Below are 16,007 nucleotides of genomic sequence, written 5' to 3'. Positions count from 1 at the left end.
AAACACTTCTTTCAGGTCAACATGATGAGAAAGTAAGGTTTCAATTTTGTACATCATGAAGGAAGAATAAATATAATGGTCTACTTTACAGTAAACATAGTCTTGCCTTGTATTACAGCTCTGATCAACATACAAATAATTGGTAGGATCTGCCTACCTCAAAAATAAAATGCAAGCCCTCATTAGGTAACTTCCAAAAACATTTAAATTGGTCTTCGGTTTTGTATTTTCCTGGGTAGTAGCAGACTTTGATATCAGCACCTGATGACAAACGATGACGACATGCAGAGAACCAGCCAACGCTTACAGACTCGGGTGGGTGGGTGGGTGTGCTCTGCCCCATGGGGCCTGAAGTGCAGCATGACAGCTGGGCTACACCACATCAGATGGAAGCCCTACCTAGCACAGAACCAGTTAACACACTAAATGCTTTCTGTTGGTTCTCTGAAATGAGAAATATGAGGTTTCTATGGACCGTACTAGCATACAGCACTGTGCTACACAGTTAATGAAGGGAAGAGGAGTAGAACTTGCCACCTGATCAGCTTCTCCTTCAGAATGATAGCCATTGTGTCCATCCTGAATCTCCTGCATAGCATGAGGCAGCAGTAGGGTAAGAGAGAAGTAACGAGAAAAAATATGCAGACAACAGGTGAAAGGACAGAATCTTTTCTTTTTTGGTTTCCCCTTTTTTTATTTTCTTCCTTAAAGAGACAGCATATACTTTAACTCCACTTTTGCCCTGCAAATGCTCCCACTCCTGGCACAAACTACTTTCCACACAATGATGCCAAGCTCTCGGGGCCATCCATTTAACGTTATTTGCACAACACAAAATTAAAAATGACTCCCTTTTGCAGAGAGTCCATGCTGGTACACAGGCACAAAAAGTATGTACTGCCTTTTTAAGACAAGCAACTCCATAGCGAAGAAAATGAATTCAAGGTATGCCACATGCTTATAAATAGAAGAAATTGAGTACAGCTTGCAATGGTAGCATTAGGGGAAAAGTCATGCAATCTTTCAAGGAAAAAATAGCTCAATGTCAGATAGAAGTATTTAGACAATTTGAACAATGCTCTACTGGGTAAACCACGTCTGAATTGAACTTTCAGTTTTATGGTTTCACGCATTTTTCCAGCAACTTCTGTGTTGCTGCTTGTCAGTAACTTTAGAGAACTTAAAATTATTCCTCGTGGCAAAATATGATTACTCACATTTTTGCATTTCTTTTTGCAATCGCATTGGTAGCAAATCCTGAATATTTATTAGATCTGTTTAATAAACATTATGTCCCTATGCACTCCAAGTAGAAGCAAAAATGTCATTGGGTCAAACGAAGGAATTGTTTTAATACATTCAGCCAAAATTGTTCTTTCATCTTCTTTCTGTATCAACTAGAGAGAAGTCGTATTCATGACATCCCAGTATTCCCCATCCACATACAAAGAACTTCTCATTTGATAGGTTGAAAATCCAGATTTCAATCTAAATTTAAAACTGTTTGCTGAAATCAATTTTTCTTTTAACAGTATTTTTACAGAACCCCCCAAAAAGAAAGAAGGACTTCAGATAGCTTCAGATAATTTGGACTCTACATCTGTTTAAAAAGTTTTAATTAATAAAAGAATATTTTGAATTATAAAGGACTACTAATATTTAGGTCTTGATGGAATTCTGTTAAATTGAAATTGCTTAAGTTCCAAACATAAAAATGTTGTTTCTGAAATTACAGTAGATATCATGATACCTAAGAGAAAACTAGAAGGACCAGCAAAAACACCAAAATATTTTAAATAAATGAAAGAAAGAGAAGCACAGAAGATCATTCAAAGATCAAAGCCTTTACAAAGAGCTATGAAAAACTGAAGGAAAACAATCAATTTCTGTTACTCATCCCATGCCAAATATTTCAAGAGCCTTCTATTCCAAGCAAAGAAAAAAAAAAAAAAAAAAGATCAACTTGGATGTGTACGACTGGCCTAAACACATCATTTCCAAATATGTAAACAACAGATGAGAAAAAGAAATCATTCAGACTTCATCTCTTGGTGTGCAACTGAACAAGAGCTCTTTGTGTGAATAAAGGCGTTAGACACATTTCATGAACAATGTCAGAACACTGTCCAGATCATTTCTCACTCCATAAATGTTTCTAAGAGAGAGGGACAAGAAAACAAGGCATGCTTTTTTTTTTTTTTTTTTTTTTTTTTTTAATTTCCAATGAGGAATGGGCAAGACTTGGTCCCAAAATTATCATTAAAGAGATAAAAAGATGTAGGTCATTGCACTAGCGTCCGACTTCAAACCTAACTTCTAATTCTTCTACGGGGCTGTAGCAATTAAGGTAAAACACGTACAAAGGCAAGCATGAATCTGAATCTTATTTAAAGAGGACAGAGAAAGACGTGACGCTTTTAACCATTAATATTCTTCAGCACAGGTAACACATTAGAGTTGCTAATACAGTGCTCTGTAGTCCGAAGCATGTAAGCCTCAGTTGCAAGCATCCATTTTGTCAAAATTAATGTGATAAAACTGGAGTTAGTATTGCACATTCATAACATCATTTAAATATACTGCTCTCTTACACATCGACTTTTATTGCTCATGAAAACACAGTAACATGTATAAAGCATTTCTATGGCAAAGAAGCTGTTGCATTGCGTAGCAAAACGGTCTGACTGCTTCATAAAAAACATTAATGAAGTAAAGAAGAAGGCTTGACACAACAAGATCTCACACAGCACAAAAGACAAACAGGTAGGAGGCCGTCTTACTGCTAGCCAAGGGGAATCTTACCCGTATGTCAGGCCTCCTGAACACCTGTTAGTTAAAATACAAAATGTTATCCAACAAAACAGGGTTTTGATTGTCAAAGATACTGTATCTTACTTCATAGGATTTCCAGAAAAACTCTACTTCCAAGCATATTAATTACAGGTGGATTTTGAAAAAACAAAAACCCAAAAAACCCTACGTGGATCCAGTAGCTCCCATCTGCAAAACTGCCTTGCTCTGAAAACAACCTAGCTGCTTCATTTTAGCGATGAAACAAATGCCAAACTCCTTTGAAAAACGTATTTCTAATCACCCTTTTATCCAGTTACAACGTGCTGTTGTGAAAGGAGAAGAAAGAGCCTGGCAAGCCTTCTAGGAGGTAGACCATAAGCCTGCAATAATGGCTATGAAACATACCATCCAAATTAAATTTTAGATTAAAATGGCAAAACAAAGACATCCAGCTCTTCTCAACTTATTTATAAGCATGTTTACACTCAGCTACTGCAACCAAGGTGATTTTCGTTTATATGCACCCCCTCCCTTATGGCTTTTCTCCAGGCAGAGCGTGCATACACAGCAGCCTCTGGTTTTGATAGTTCCTTTACAGTCCCTTTGCTTCTGTTTGATTTGTCTGCTTCCCCCACCCCAAATTACATTTTGATAAACTGATTTTGAATGAGTAACACAGAAGCCACCAGTAGATACAGGAATCTGTGTATTTACCTCTGTGCAAACATATTGATTGAAATATTAAAAAATAAAAAAATAATAAAAAATAATAAAAATAAAAAATAAAAAAAAATAAATAAACTCAAGAATTCCTGATAAATCCAGCAGAAAGCAGGACAGCCTTGCCGGTTCCAGCAGCAGATGGACCATCCAGCCCTATCTGAAGTTTCTAAGTTGTAAAATACTCTAAATGCAGGATGTGAGGCAGCCAAAGGTAACAGAGAACCAAGGAATGGAGCAGTGTGCAGTAAAAGGGAAAGATGCCTGAAAGGAAACTGAGTTATAAACTCATTATCTTTTTACACAGGAACTCCACGGCAATAATGAAGTTTGACTTCTGTACCAGGAACTTGCGCATATATGAAACAAAATACAGATTAATTTTAAAGAATTTGAATCACCGCTATAAATTTGTTGAAACACTTGCTAATGCTGGGCACTATTGGTTTTGGTGTTATAATGACAAAAATAAAAGCCCTTCCATTGTTGTAAGACACCACAAAAACCAAAAGCTTTGGTTTGGCACATGAAAAACATGCCAAAAGGTGCTACACACATCTGGCCAGATTACTTAAATCACAGGCAAAATCAAGCAGAGTCTCAATGTTATATAAAGTCATATGCAAATCAGAATTGGTCAGCATAATTAACCATCCTCACTAAGGAAGAAAACTGTTCAATAAGTGAAACCCTTGAAGGTCTAACATCTGGGCAGTAAACTTTCTAAATAAACTTTCTATATTTTCCTTAGTTTTAGCCCGTGCATATTTTTCTTCACTTACACACATGCCAACTTCAACCACATCTTTCCAAAATATTGAACTTGTGTTCATTTCTGAATACTGCACGTGCAGCACTGAATTGTCATTCTGGAACTACACAAACCCAGCGTGTTTGTGGTCCTGACTAAGCAACTGGCAGCACCACTCAACTTCTTGCACAGAAGCTAAGTGCAAAGGAAACCCTTTCCTAGACATCTCTCCACAGGATACTGGTTCTGAATTCAAATAAAGAAGTTCTAGGTTAAAAAAATTACATGATGTTATATACAAATACGGGAGTTCAAATCACAATCACGTGATGGCAAATACAATTTTTCCACAATTCTGAATACTGTAAGGCTTAATTTTTTTATTTCTAAGAAACAGAGAACAAAGCAGAGTTAAACACTTCTAATTAGGCCTCAAAAGACTTATTCCTCATAAGTAATATCCAAGATGACTTTGGAATAGAGAACGAGGTTACTAAGAATAAAATAGCGCTCTGTACTCTGGAGAGTTGTCATACAACTCAGAGACAAACTGAGCACCAAGCTTACACACTTGGATTTTACTAAAATGAAGTCCTTGATCTACAGGGCAAATACAACATCGACAGCTGTAATGCAAGGTTTCCCACAACGTTTTATCAAAGATGTTAGCCTTGACCTCAAGTAAGCATTTGCAATTCAGCTGCCATAGTAGGGAAGAGCTGCCCTTTTTTATGAGGATAAGCTGCTGACTGTGCCAATGATGTGAAACTCTGTGAGGTGAATTTCTAAACAGACTACGATCAAAAACATTTTGTAGATTCATCTTCAGGCTTGGGGTGAATCTGACCTGCAGTCACAGAAGCTAAAATACGCTGTTTCCAGACAACAGACTTCAATCGCAGAGCTTATTAGTAAATAATTTAAAATCTAGTTAAGAACAAGAAAGGTAAAATATTCATTTGGCCATTTTGCATAAAGAACGTAAAATTCTTTCAAATCCAGGAAGAAAAAGGATCTGAGAGGACTCAGATCTAGAGAGCAACAGCCTGCCTTTCTTAAGGGGACTTGACACATGGGTGACTTGTAAATTTATCAGACGATGAAAACTGAGTATGCTCTACTCTAGATGGCTTGCTCAACTCTTGATAGTTCAGCTGGCTGTCGGCGTACTGGAAACAGCAAATGAGCACAAAATAGGGGATGAAAAGCATAATGAAACCTAGGTAAAGCATACCGTGCAATCGCTACTTTAATGACAAAAATGTTGCCGGGAGGGAACAAAACAAGTGATTTTGTTTTGTTTGACATTAATTTCTCTCCGTCTGGTGAAACCCCATGCAAAATGATTATTATTTATGTTCTTTGCCCAGTAACAATGACATATGCTTTTTATTTTTTTTGTGAAATCTGAAGAGCTCAATTTTGTACTCCAGATGACACTAGAAGCAATTTCAACCTGTAATTATTAATCTACTTTACCAGGGTTTTTTTGATGTAGTAATCAAGAGGAAAGACAACTCACTTTTGGCTTTTTATTTAAAACATTGACTTTTGATTTTCCTATAGACTTCAATGCCACTACTCACAGAACAGACTCAAAAGATGCCGGTGCAAAATGAGATGTCTCTAGTTACGACACATTCAGAGACCACTTAAGTACTTACCACCTGATAAATAGGTAGCAAGGACTTTCCTGATCATTCACTCTTATCTCAACCAAACCAATGCATCCCTCAAGTCACTTACCCTGTAGTCTCTGGACACGCCTTCTGGAGGGACTGACCCAGAAATCTGACTAGAAATCGTTGCAGCAATTAGCTGTTTGCACCATTCAACGTGTGATCCAGTAGGGCTACAAGAACAGAAGATTTGAAATTATTCAGCAATAATTCAAGATGTACATTGAAAACTGCATAGCCACTGAGCACATATGCAAAAGGAGGCCATAAATGATCATTAACATTACAAAAATTGTTCTTGTGAACAGAATGCAATTATTTCATTGAACCACTCAGGGAGAAGAATTTCAGTGGATCTTATCAGAGATGTAGTGCTGTCAAAAGGTCAAAAGTGTGCTTAGGGACCCGGGAGCTTACAGAAATGTTGGTTTCATTATCCAGTGTAATTTCTTCAACATTCACCCATATTTTTCTTAACACCATCCATGCAATGGATTTGATCAAGTAACAGGAAACACCTTATACTTTCTTTATTGTTATTTCCTGATTATTCAGTAAATCCTCTATGGATTTTCTATAGGAAAATCCCTCTATGCTAGCATTTAAAAACACGTACTACTGTCATATTGTATTCTATACTAATATTAAAAATAGAAAATGTATGTTTTCTAAAGAGTAGCTTCTATTAACTACTTTTTTTTTTCTATTCATAAAATAATGTCTGAATAACGTTCACAACTGGCCTTCCCATGCCACAGCAATGAATTCTGCAGCATGGGCTGTTTAGAAGAACCCTGAAGACAACAAATCTGAACAGCAGAACTGCACTGAATCAGAGATGATGCATTTTAGAGCAGTTGCCTGAGCTAGCACAGCTTACAAGTAACACAGCATTGACAGTGAAGAGCAATTATGAGTTGGTTGCCAGCCCCGTGAAGTGCACCAGATCTGCTTCAAACCGTGCCATTATCTGATGAGAAGCCGGGAACGCCAGCGGCACGCAGGCTCAGCTCATGCATTGGATAACTGCTGTTCCTTCAAACAGTTTAGCTAGGCGCTTGTGCAGATTTAACGCTTATTCGGAAGTCAAACATAAACAGAATATTTCAATTCGTTTTTAAAATTCATTCACAAATTAGCTTGGGATTCTGTGCGTATCCCGTGAGAATGAAGTGAATCACTACGTGCACACAGCCAGCACAGAACAGGTACAACCGGGATGTTAAGAGGGCGGGATAACGGCAGATGATGACAAATTGCTACTTAACTAGAGGTCTTTCTTCACGCTAACTGTGCTAGTCTAGGTAGGGGCAGGCAGCCAGCACAAAGGTTTCTCAGGCATGAAGTTAGAAACTTTGCTGACACACTTTGGCAGCTTTCTCCCCACCTGCAAAACTCTACACAGTACCAGGTCACAAAACGCTAATTTGTAAGTAAGACATCCATGATATTCCTGCTTGAACATGGAATAAACTCCAACCCTTTTGTTAGGGCACTTAGAGAAACTTTCACCTACATTTTGCAAAACAGGGAATGAGCTAGAAATCTACAGTAATCCTTTCCTGAGCTCATTTATTTCACCTACCCTCACGTCTCTTGATTTCCAGTACATCTCTTTAGGGTTTGCCTAAGTTTGTTTCCAAATAACTAATTAAGAAAAGGATTTATTTCCCTTTGGCTTATCTCTCCCGAGGAATCGCTAGATCAACAAACTTGATGCCAGGAGGGAAACAAACGTGCACAGGCACACCTCCGAGGCCCAGCACGTCTCAGTGTATCGGAGGGCGCAGATCGCAGCCTGAGCACTGCCTGTGCAGCGGGGAGCACCCCAGCACGTTTTGCTCCCTCCCAGGTCATGCACAGCGCCTTAGCCTGCTGCAGCCACACCAGCACATAAATTATGTGATGTACCATCAGTGTAACCTCCTAGGGTCCAGCAGGATCAGGAGAAAAAAAAAAAAATAAAAAATGAAAATTGAGGTATGAAAGCTCCATAGGAAGGAATAGAGAGATGTAAATGCTGGTGATGGGTAACGGGCCTTTGATTCCCACCTCTGCTAGGGGGATGTAAAACTCCCGGTTTCTCCCAAGGGAAAAGCCTGTAAACGTGGAGCCTGGCACCAGTTCCTAAACCCAGCGCTGTTTCCCTTTCCTTCGTGTAAGTGAAGTTTCAGCTCGTTTAAGGATTTTAGGCTAGTGAGCCTGTCTCCGAGTGCCGGGCTGTGGCGCAGGGCAGCGGGGCACCCCCACACCCGCCTTCCGCCCTGAAAACACCACCAGCGCGGCACGAACGGCGCGAGCTGCCTCATCCGCCTCCGCCCGGACCAGAAGTTACGCAGTTCCCCCAAAAAACCCCAAATCCTGCAGGCCCGCCGCCCGGAGCCAGCAGCTCGCGACCGCAGGCAGGAAACCCGGCGGCCGCCGATTTGTGCCGGATTGCAGCGCCGGGACCGGCCCCGGTCCCCCCCCCTCCCGGTCCCCTCTCACCTGTCCAGCGTCTCGGTGCTGGCCTGCCGCGACCCGGCCCCCGCTGCTGCCGCCGCCGCCGCCACCCCCGGCCGCCCGGCGCGGCCCCTCACCACGCCGCCGCCCTCCCCCGGCGGCCCGGCCGCCGCCGCCCGCTCCATGGCGCCCGGCCCCAGCCCGGCCCGGCCCGGCCCTGCCGCCTCAGCCCGGCCCCGCTCGGGCCCCGGCGGCGGCCGAGAGCTGTCAGCGGGCGGCGGGGCTTACCCACAGGCCTCCGCGGCGCCGGCAGGGCGGGCAGCGGCCCCGTGTGGCGGGGGAAGGAGGGAGGCGGAGGGGCTGAGGGAGAGGGGAGCCCCGGCTGCCTCCCCCCTCACACACACACACAAACACACACAGAGAGGCAATTAAACGGCGGTTTGAGGCGGCTGGGTTCAAAGTGAGAGCTTTATTGGGTTCTCCTTCACACGCGTACACGGCTCGCAAGCCCCCTCTCTCCGGCCAGCTGAGGGTGTTAGGCAAGGAGGGCACCTCAGAAGGCTGGCTGGGCACACAGAGCTGCCTTCTGGGGGACACAATGCTAGACGCAAATGAGACAGAACGGAACAAAAAGAGAGCTGAAGGCAGAGTTTAAACATACATCGGAAGGAGGTAGTATGCAAATGGTTTCTAGGGTGCACCCCAACAGCGATGCTGGGAGGGATAAGGCAAACAGCAAAGACCGAAGGCGTTCAGCAGCAGCTTCCTCTGGAAGGGAAGCCCGGTACAAAAATGGTTAACCGCTCAGGTCTATGGAAGAAAGAATACAAAAATAAAAATGAAAAAGCCACCACTAAAATACAGCTCTGAGACTGATGTTCCACACGGGCTGTCAGGTGTTTATAGCTGTTGGTTTTACAGCTCAGCCCTGCATTTTTCTCCTCTCCCGAAAAAGGCACTCAGTGCCTAATTCTTACTCACCACCTCCAAAACTTTCTCTATTTTGTTCCTGACTACCACGGCTACAGTAACATGTTAACTTCAGTTATTTCTGAAGCTGCTATGCAAAACCCACACAGCTGAGAAGAGAGGATGGGGACTGAGTGGGGAGCTATTGTACAGATACAGTGTATTGCCTCGCAGTGCATTGCAGAACGACAGCCCAAATCACTCCTTTAAATGGAAAGATGTAAAGCTTCCTATTAACATTGATCAGTTTGTATGCCTACATTCACAATAACTCTAAAGTAGTATTTTCCAGAAAGCATTGGATTAAAAACATCCCTACATTTGTCTACTTGATATTGCCATCACAAAATAGAATTAAATCCAAGTATCTTACTTGCTGGCTTGAAAAAAATCAAGCCCGCACACAGCTATTACGCTAGAGAGTTCCAAAGAATGGCATTCAGCCGCAGCAGTAACATGAAGAATGGAATATATGTAATGAGCTAAGTGCAAAAAGATCCTTTCCATTATATTACACTTCCCCAAATGCAATAGGTTAACATGTAGTGTTTACACAGTAAAAACTATTTTCTGAACTCCTCCACACTGCTCAGATGTCACCAATGCATTCAATTCAAACACAAACTTTAAATACTCTAATAAACTTGTATATGTTTAGAAACTTTAAAACTCCACAACTTATAAACTTTATAAACCGCAAATAGAAGGCAAATATACCAGAGTATGCATAGTTTTCAAAACATAAGTATATCACGATCAATTGAGTATCCTCCTTCATCTGAAGCAATGCATCTTATTTACCTCAACAAGCCACGATTTGAGGATCGTGGAATTAAATGTCATTTTGGAAACATATTGAAAAAACATTGAAGGGAGAATGAAATTTAGAGGACAAAAGTAAGTCATAGAAATCACGTGTATTTAGAACACACATGCAGTATGCTCTGAGCTTCCCTGAAAAAAATAGTGCAACTCAGTGTATATACTGAATCAAATCAAGATGCGGTATACTTTTATTTCTTTGAAAAAAAATACTGTTTCTAAAAATATTCAGATGTCCTCTAAACTTTGACTTACTTTATGGAACTATAGATTTAAATTTACTTTTCATATGCAAAATATTTACACTTTATAAACTTGCAGAATTTCTAAAACTATATTATGTATACTTACACAACTTAATTTATATATAATACTATTATATCCTGCAGATCAAAACTCACATGTACAATAATTTACAGTGATAGAAGTCTCAAGCATCAAAACAACTCCTTAAAAATAACAGTATCAGTCCTCAACAGATTCTGAATTGCAAAGTTTGCCTGCATATCATTAAACTTCTGAGAATATGCAAAATCCTAAGTATCAAGTAGCAAGGTCTGTGCTGTCATAAGAAATGCTTGCAACTATTAAAAAATACCTGAAAAAAACAAAAAACAAAAAACAAATTAAAGGTTTAAAAAAAGCCTCTGAAATGAAGACTTCAAACTAGAACTCACTGGAAGGTTCAATATAAGTGCACACACTATATGCAATCTCATATACTGAAATCCCTTAAATATTTAAGAATAAATTCATTAAACAGAAGTTAAATATACATTAAACAGTAAACTAGAAATTTACAAGTTTTCAACAGTATTCGTAACTGATTTCTTTTTTTTTTTGCCTACTTTGGTATAAAAGCTCCTCTAAACAGGCACATTATTTTTTTTTTTTTTATAAGACATACTCATGGTTTAATACAATGGCTATTGCTGGATATTTAAGCAATGTCCCTGTGGGTATGTTTTTAATTTTATCAACCTTCTTTAGAAGCATTTTATTCTGTATTAATCCAAAAAGCCAACAGTGATAATTTGTAATATACTGAAATGTTCAACAGCTAACCAAAAAAGGACTTCCCAGAATCCAGTACAATTGTCATTTGTTCAAAAAAGTTACAATAAAAAATAGATTTTTATTTTATTTTGGTACCTACTGGGCTATTTTAACAATTTAGTTAGAAAGAGAAGTTATCAGAGAAATTCCTTCCAGATTTTCACTTATTTTGGAACAGGAAAATTTGGAATTCTCAGGTAACCAGAAAATTTCAACATTTCTCTGAAATCTTACAATGTGATTTATTTTTGCCTCATGAAGTCCATAGGCCTATTCCTAACAGGAATACACACATACCTAATTTTACACAATGTGAATATTCCTATTGACGTTCATGTATTTTATTCACAACCCAGACTGAGCATGAATTCCCTCACAGGAACACAACCTACAATGTAATAAATTAAAGCATTCTTATGAAAACAAACAATCAATTTCAATTCAATTGTACCAGGCTTTCCAAAATAACTCAAAGCATTCCGTAACTAGAAGCTGATTATTCATGTTCCCACTCCACAGGTTCTGAAAGGCACATAAATGAAGAGTTGGTTTCATCTGTTTTGAAGTCCTCCTCAAATGAAGACAGTCTAAAATACTTTGTGTTAGGACAGTCTAATGTAAGGCATTAAAATATTCTTCTTTATACTATAGATCTATAGTAAGCACCACTTGCTATTAGAATAGAGAAAGAAGCCAACTTTTTCTTCAAAAATGCGTTTGTACTTGGGACACCATTTGTGAGGGAGATGTTGATGAGGCTGATGAGTTGGATATCTTAGAATTATTTGTGATCTGTAGCTCTTCAAGTCTCCTCATATAATCATCCCGTAATGCAAGGAGCTCCATGTAACGCTGCTCCACTGGATTTGGCTGCTGGAAAGAGATCTGTATTAGTCCTTTATCACTTAGCACAGGATGTTATCACAAGGGCGTGCATATCTAATAAGAAACTCCTGCCAAAATTTTTTCCTGAATAATGGCGAAGACCACTTTAAAGTGGATTTACTACAGCTAGTTTGCGTACCCTAAGTATCCTCACTTTAAGTGATATTTTTGGATTCATCTTTTACGAAATGCCTTCATCTTTCACAGCAAGCAACAGAAGCCTTAAAATGAGAACTTCAAATTAAAACTGGTGACATACTTGCAAGAAGATATAGCATATTGTCTGGCTTCCTTACAGCCTCTAGAGTACTGTAAATAATATAGGAGATCAGCTGCAGAAAGAAGAACTGCATTGCTTGAAAACTCCTGATTCATTCCAGAATCTGGATTGTGAACACTGCTTCTGTCAAAGAAATTGCTCCTCTGTTTTCTCCTCCTCAGAACTACACAGCTTGTTAAGCAGGACAAATAAGTCTCTGTACACTATATTTACATGCCATATTGCCTAGATTTTTAGCACAAATGTAACAAAAATTGAGCATTCAGATATCAAACATTAGAAGTGCAGAAATAAATTATGTATAGTTTGATAAAAGTGTTCCTGGATTTTCAATCTGATTCACTAGTATACTTAACAGCCTTCCTTCAGTATTTAAACAATGTAAATGTTGGGTCAAAGCTTTAGCAAAACAAACAAACAAACAAACAAAAAACCACAACAACAACAAACAGGAAGAATTTACTATAAACCATCAACAGAAATAGCAGTTCCAAAAGAGGAACCGAATAGTTCATCTCAATTTGTAAAGGACTTTGCATGCTCTCCCAGAAAAAAAAAGAGAAAGACAATGCAAATGCAGTGAAGCATGCTTGTGATGCCAGTGCTCTAACTCCCCAGGGTTCAGTAAGCACTACTTCTAAGCATTGTCATTCACCCTCTAGTAATATCCACAGCCCAAAAAAAATGCTCTCTCAACCCCGCCCCCAAGAAAACAGGCTCCAAAGAGTTAGAGGATGACTTACACTATGCAGTGAAATACGCTTTGTGTTATGAGAAGTTGGGTGATGTCAAAACCAAAAACTTAATCATTTTCATTTTTTTCCTTCTGTTCTTACAAATGTAATATTTAAAAAATGAACAGATTACAGATACTCTTCTGCAAATTAATCGAGACACAAAAAACTAATTTCCAACGTCTCCAAGCATTTTGTACATTTTAGACAATTTACTTACTTGTTGCCGAATTCTTGGGTTCCATCTAATGTAGTAATTGACCCAGAGCTCAAGGTGACGCATACTGGCTACTGGATAGAGAGCTCGATTTAGCTCTTTACTATAAAAAGGATTGGTGTATTTAGATTTTTCGCTGTTTATCAAAGACCATAACGACAATGTTTTTTCAGTCACTTTCTGAAATGAAATTGAAATAGGAACTGTTAATATTTGCACAGAATCAGGAAACCCATCACAGAAGCCACGGTTACATTCTAACAATAATACACTCCTGATTTACTTAGAATTGTAGAAGTTACTGTATTAGAAATATTCCTAAAACAGTTTTTGACAAGTATTTTAGCAACTGTATAGTCTTTACGCTAGAAAAAACAAGGAATTCACCAACTATTCTACCATGAGAATAAAGCCAGTTCAAGAACACTGTCATACAAGGAATGTAGTAAATACAACACAATCAGAACTTTTTGTAATCATCTAGCACTGAGATAGGAGTACAATTAAACAGTGGTTTGACTGACCTCTTTTTCTCTAACAGACTCGCTGTTGTACAAGAAAGTACCAAACCGGCAACTGTACAAGTGATCCAGGATTGTAATCAAGAACTGCTCATTGAATTCGAAGGCTGTAGGAAACTAAAACAGAAAAGGCAAATTTGTTCTTTGTATTGCAAAACCAGAGAGATGAACATGCCCTGGTTAAGAGACTACAAAAGGCATTTAGAAGCCAGAAAACATTTCAAAATATTTTTAACCTAATACTTCCGTATATTTCATAGCAGAATAAGAGTCCAGAAGTCATAAGGTGTTCCATCTCCTCAAACTAGCCATTAAAAAGAACTATACCCTCAAAACACTCCAATTAATCGTTATTTGCTAAGGAGAATACAATACTGAATGGTTACTGTTATGTTTGTAGTAGAGAGAGATTAAGATATCCATAGTGCCCTCTTTATAGCACGGCACCATGTAAGAAAATAAGGGTTTAGCTCCTAATTCTCGGCCTCCTAATTCTGTTCAGACCAAGTTTGTTTCATTACTTACTGAAGATATGTTTAAATCACAACACGCAACACCTCCCAAGCTTTGACAAAACACCACTGTCTAGGTATTTCAAAGAACAGCTTCACAAAAAAATGAAGTGAAACACAGACCCTGCTAAGCTAGCTGATTGCAGTTTTTGTAAAAGCTTTCCGCCAGGTCACATCTCTCAATGTGCCTCCAACAAGCCCATCTCCAATACCTGCTATCCCTGAATGCCCTGTATTAAGCAACATAACTACTGCTTGTTGGATAGCACTTTTAGAAATAGGCAAGAGAGCTAGTATGGCTTGAAAGTAAATATATTTGTTTCTACAGCATCAGAGCAGAGAGGTATTCTGTTCTCTTGAAATACCTTTTTATTTTATTTTATTTTAAGACCTAGGTTTTGAATTTAGTAACCTCTTAACAGTGTTACTTTCTGAAGAATGACATAACATACCTGTTTAGACATCTGCCACACACAATCAATAAACTGGAGAAAGATGGGCGATCTGTCTGCATCAGCATGGTTTTTATCACCATGGCCTATTCTCTGAAACGAAGCAATACAACCTCCTGTTAACGAAAACAGTCCATTTTATGGCTGACAGACACTGTTTCTTATTTTGCATTAGAATATAACCACTTCTGTAACAGAACAACCTATTCTTACAATTTCAAAACTACACTTATTGTACCATGAAGGAGAGCTATTCCAAAGAAGTCCTTTTATTAAAAGCCCAAGTTCTATGCAACAGAAAAACACAATTGTTAAAGCGTCCATTATATTGCAAATAAAACATTTCGAACTATATTTCCATAATACGTTTATCAAAAGCCAAGCTATACGCTTTGTCTTCTTTTGTAACTTAAGCCACTAGAGAACCTGTATCATGAAGCTATCTGCACAGATTTTCTTCTCTCCCCACCTTCATGCTTGAACCTGAAGATACACCCTGAGATACAGGGAACATGACTGAGCTCAAATAAATGTTTGTGTTCTTGACAGATTAACGTGCATTGTACAAGTTTGGGTGAGCCACCTTATTCTGAAAAGGAGACCACAGTAACAATCAAAGGAATTCTCCCCGCAGATAGAGAAAGTATGTTTGGTAAAAGCTATTTCCTTCCTTTTCACATTTGATAGCTGAAAACAGATAAGAGATTCAAGGAAAACAGATATTATTAAATCCTGTAATTCTACTTGAACATATTTGCCTGGAGGAGACAAAGGGAGAGCATGTATGTTCAGCCAAGATGTCTATCTGCCTGTAAGATAGCAGGCAGAATGTCTTAAGGACGTGACAAATGACGAAGCCATTACACTTCTCTGTAACACATAATGATTTATATAATGATTTGCAAGATAACTTAAAATAATAGACCTGAATGGCAGAAAATGGAGGGAAGTGAGGGATTGCGGCTAAATTTAGTCAACAGCAGTAAATTACCAGAATAGCTCTACAGGCAAAACAAGTCGGCCACGCTGCTCACAGGTTTTCTGTTTAAAATAGGTGGGATCTATCTGCAGGTCGTGCATGTGTTCGGAAAGGAAAGTCCTTCCACTTCCACTGTGGTTAGCAGCTGTAGGATCTTATTAAGGATTTGTATACGCCTGAGTATCTTCCCATTTG

The 16,007-nt window shown here is 39.0% G+C and overlaps 2 protein-coding genes across 8 annotated transcripts in view; both read right to left on the bottom strand.

Moving 5' to 3' along the window:
- MTMR1 (myotubularin related protein 1) overlaps positions 1-8,634 on the bottom strand; it is a 38,275-nt gene extending 29,641 nt beyond the window's left edge. The window contains exons 1-4 of one of the 3 annotated variants that reach the window (XM_084534737.1): positions 8,431-8,634; positions 6,011-6,116; positions 2,803-2,826; positions 538-588 (exon numbers count right to left, since the gene is read on the bottom strand). In XM_084534737.1, coding sequence (XP_084390863.1) covers positions 538-588; positions 2,803-2,826; positions 6,011-6,116; positions 8,431-8,570 — 321 coding nt within the window. In that variant the 5' untranslated portion in view covers positions 8,571-8,634. The remainder of the gene's footprint in view (positions 1-537; positions 589-2,802; positions 2,827-6,010; positions 6,117-8,430) is intronic. The other 2 variants (XM_084534738.1, XM_084534739.1) reach the window with 2 other exon arrangements.
- A 201-nt stretch (positions 8,635-8,835) lies between these two features.
- Positions 8,836-16,007, bottom strand: part of MTM1 (myotubularin 1) — a 38,269-nt gene continuing 31,097 nt past the window's right edge. For 4 of the 5 annotated variants that reach the window (XM_084534731.1, XM_084534733.1, XM_084534732.1 and 1 more), the window contains 4 exons: positions 14,834-14,926; positions 13,873-13,986; positions 13,352-13,528; positions 8,836-12,105 (listed from right to left, as the gene is read on the bottom strand). In XM_084534731.1, the coding sequence (XP_084390857.1) occupies positions 11,938-12,105; positions 13,352-13,528; positions 13,873-13,986; positions 14,834-14,926 (552 nt within the window). In that variant the 3' untranslated portion in view covers positions 8,836-11,937. The remainder of the gene's footprint in view (positions 12,106-13,351; positions 13,529-13,872; positions 13,987-14,833; positions 14,927-16,007) is intronic. The other variant, XM_084534730.1, reaches the window with a different exon arrangement.

The sequence above is a fragment of the Aythya ferina genome (assembly GCF_964211825.1).
Source record: "Aythya ferina genome assembly, chromosome: 13".
Classification (NCBI taxonomy): Eukaryota; Metazoa; Chordata; class Aves; order Anseriformes; family Anatidae; genus Aythya; species Aythya ferina.
Note: the sequence above shows the minus strand (reverse complement) of the source record. Positions and strands in the feature narration are given on the sequence as shown.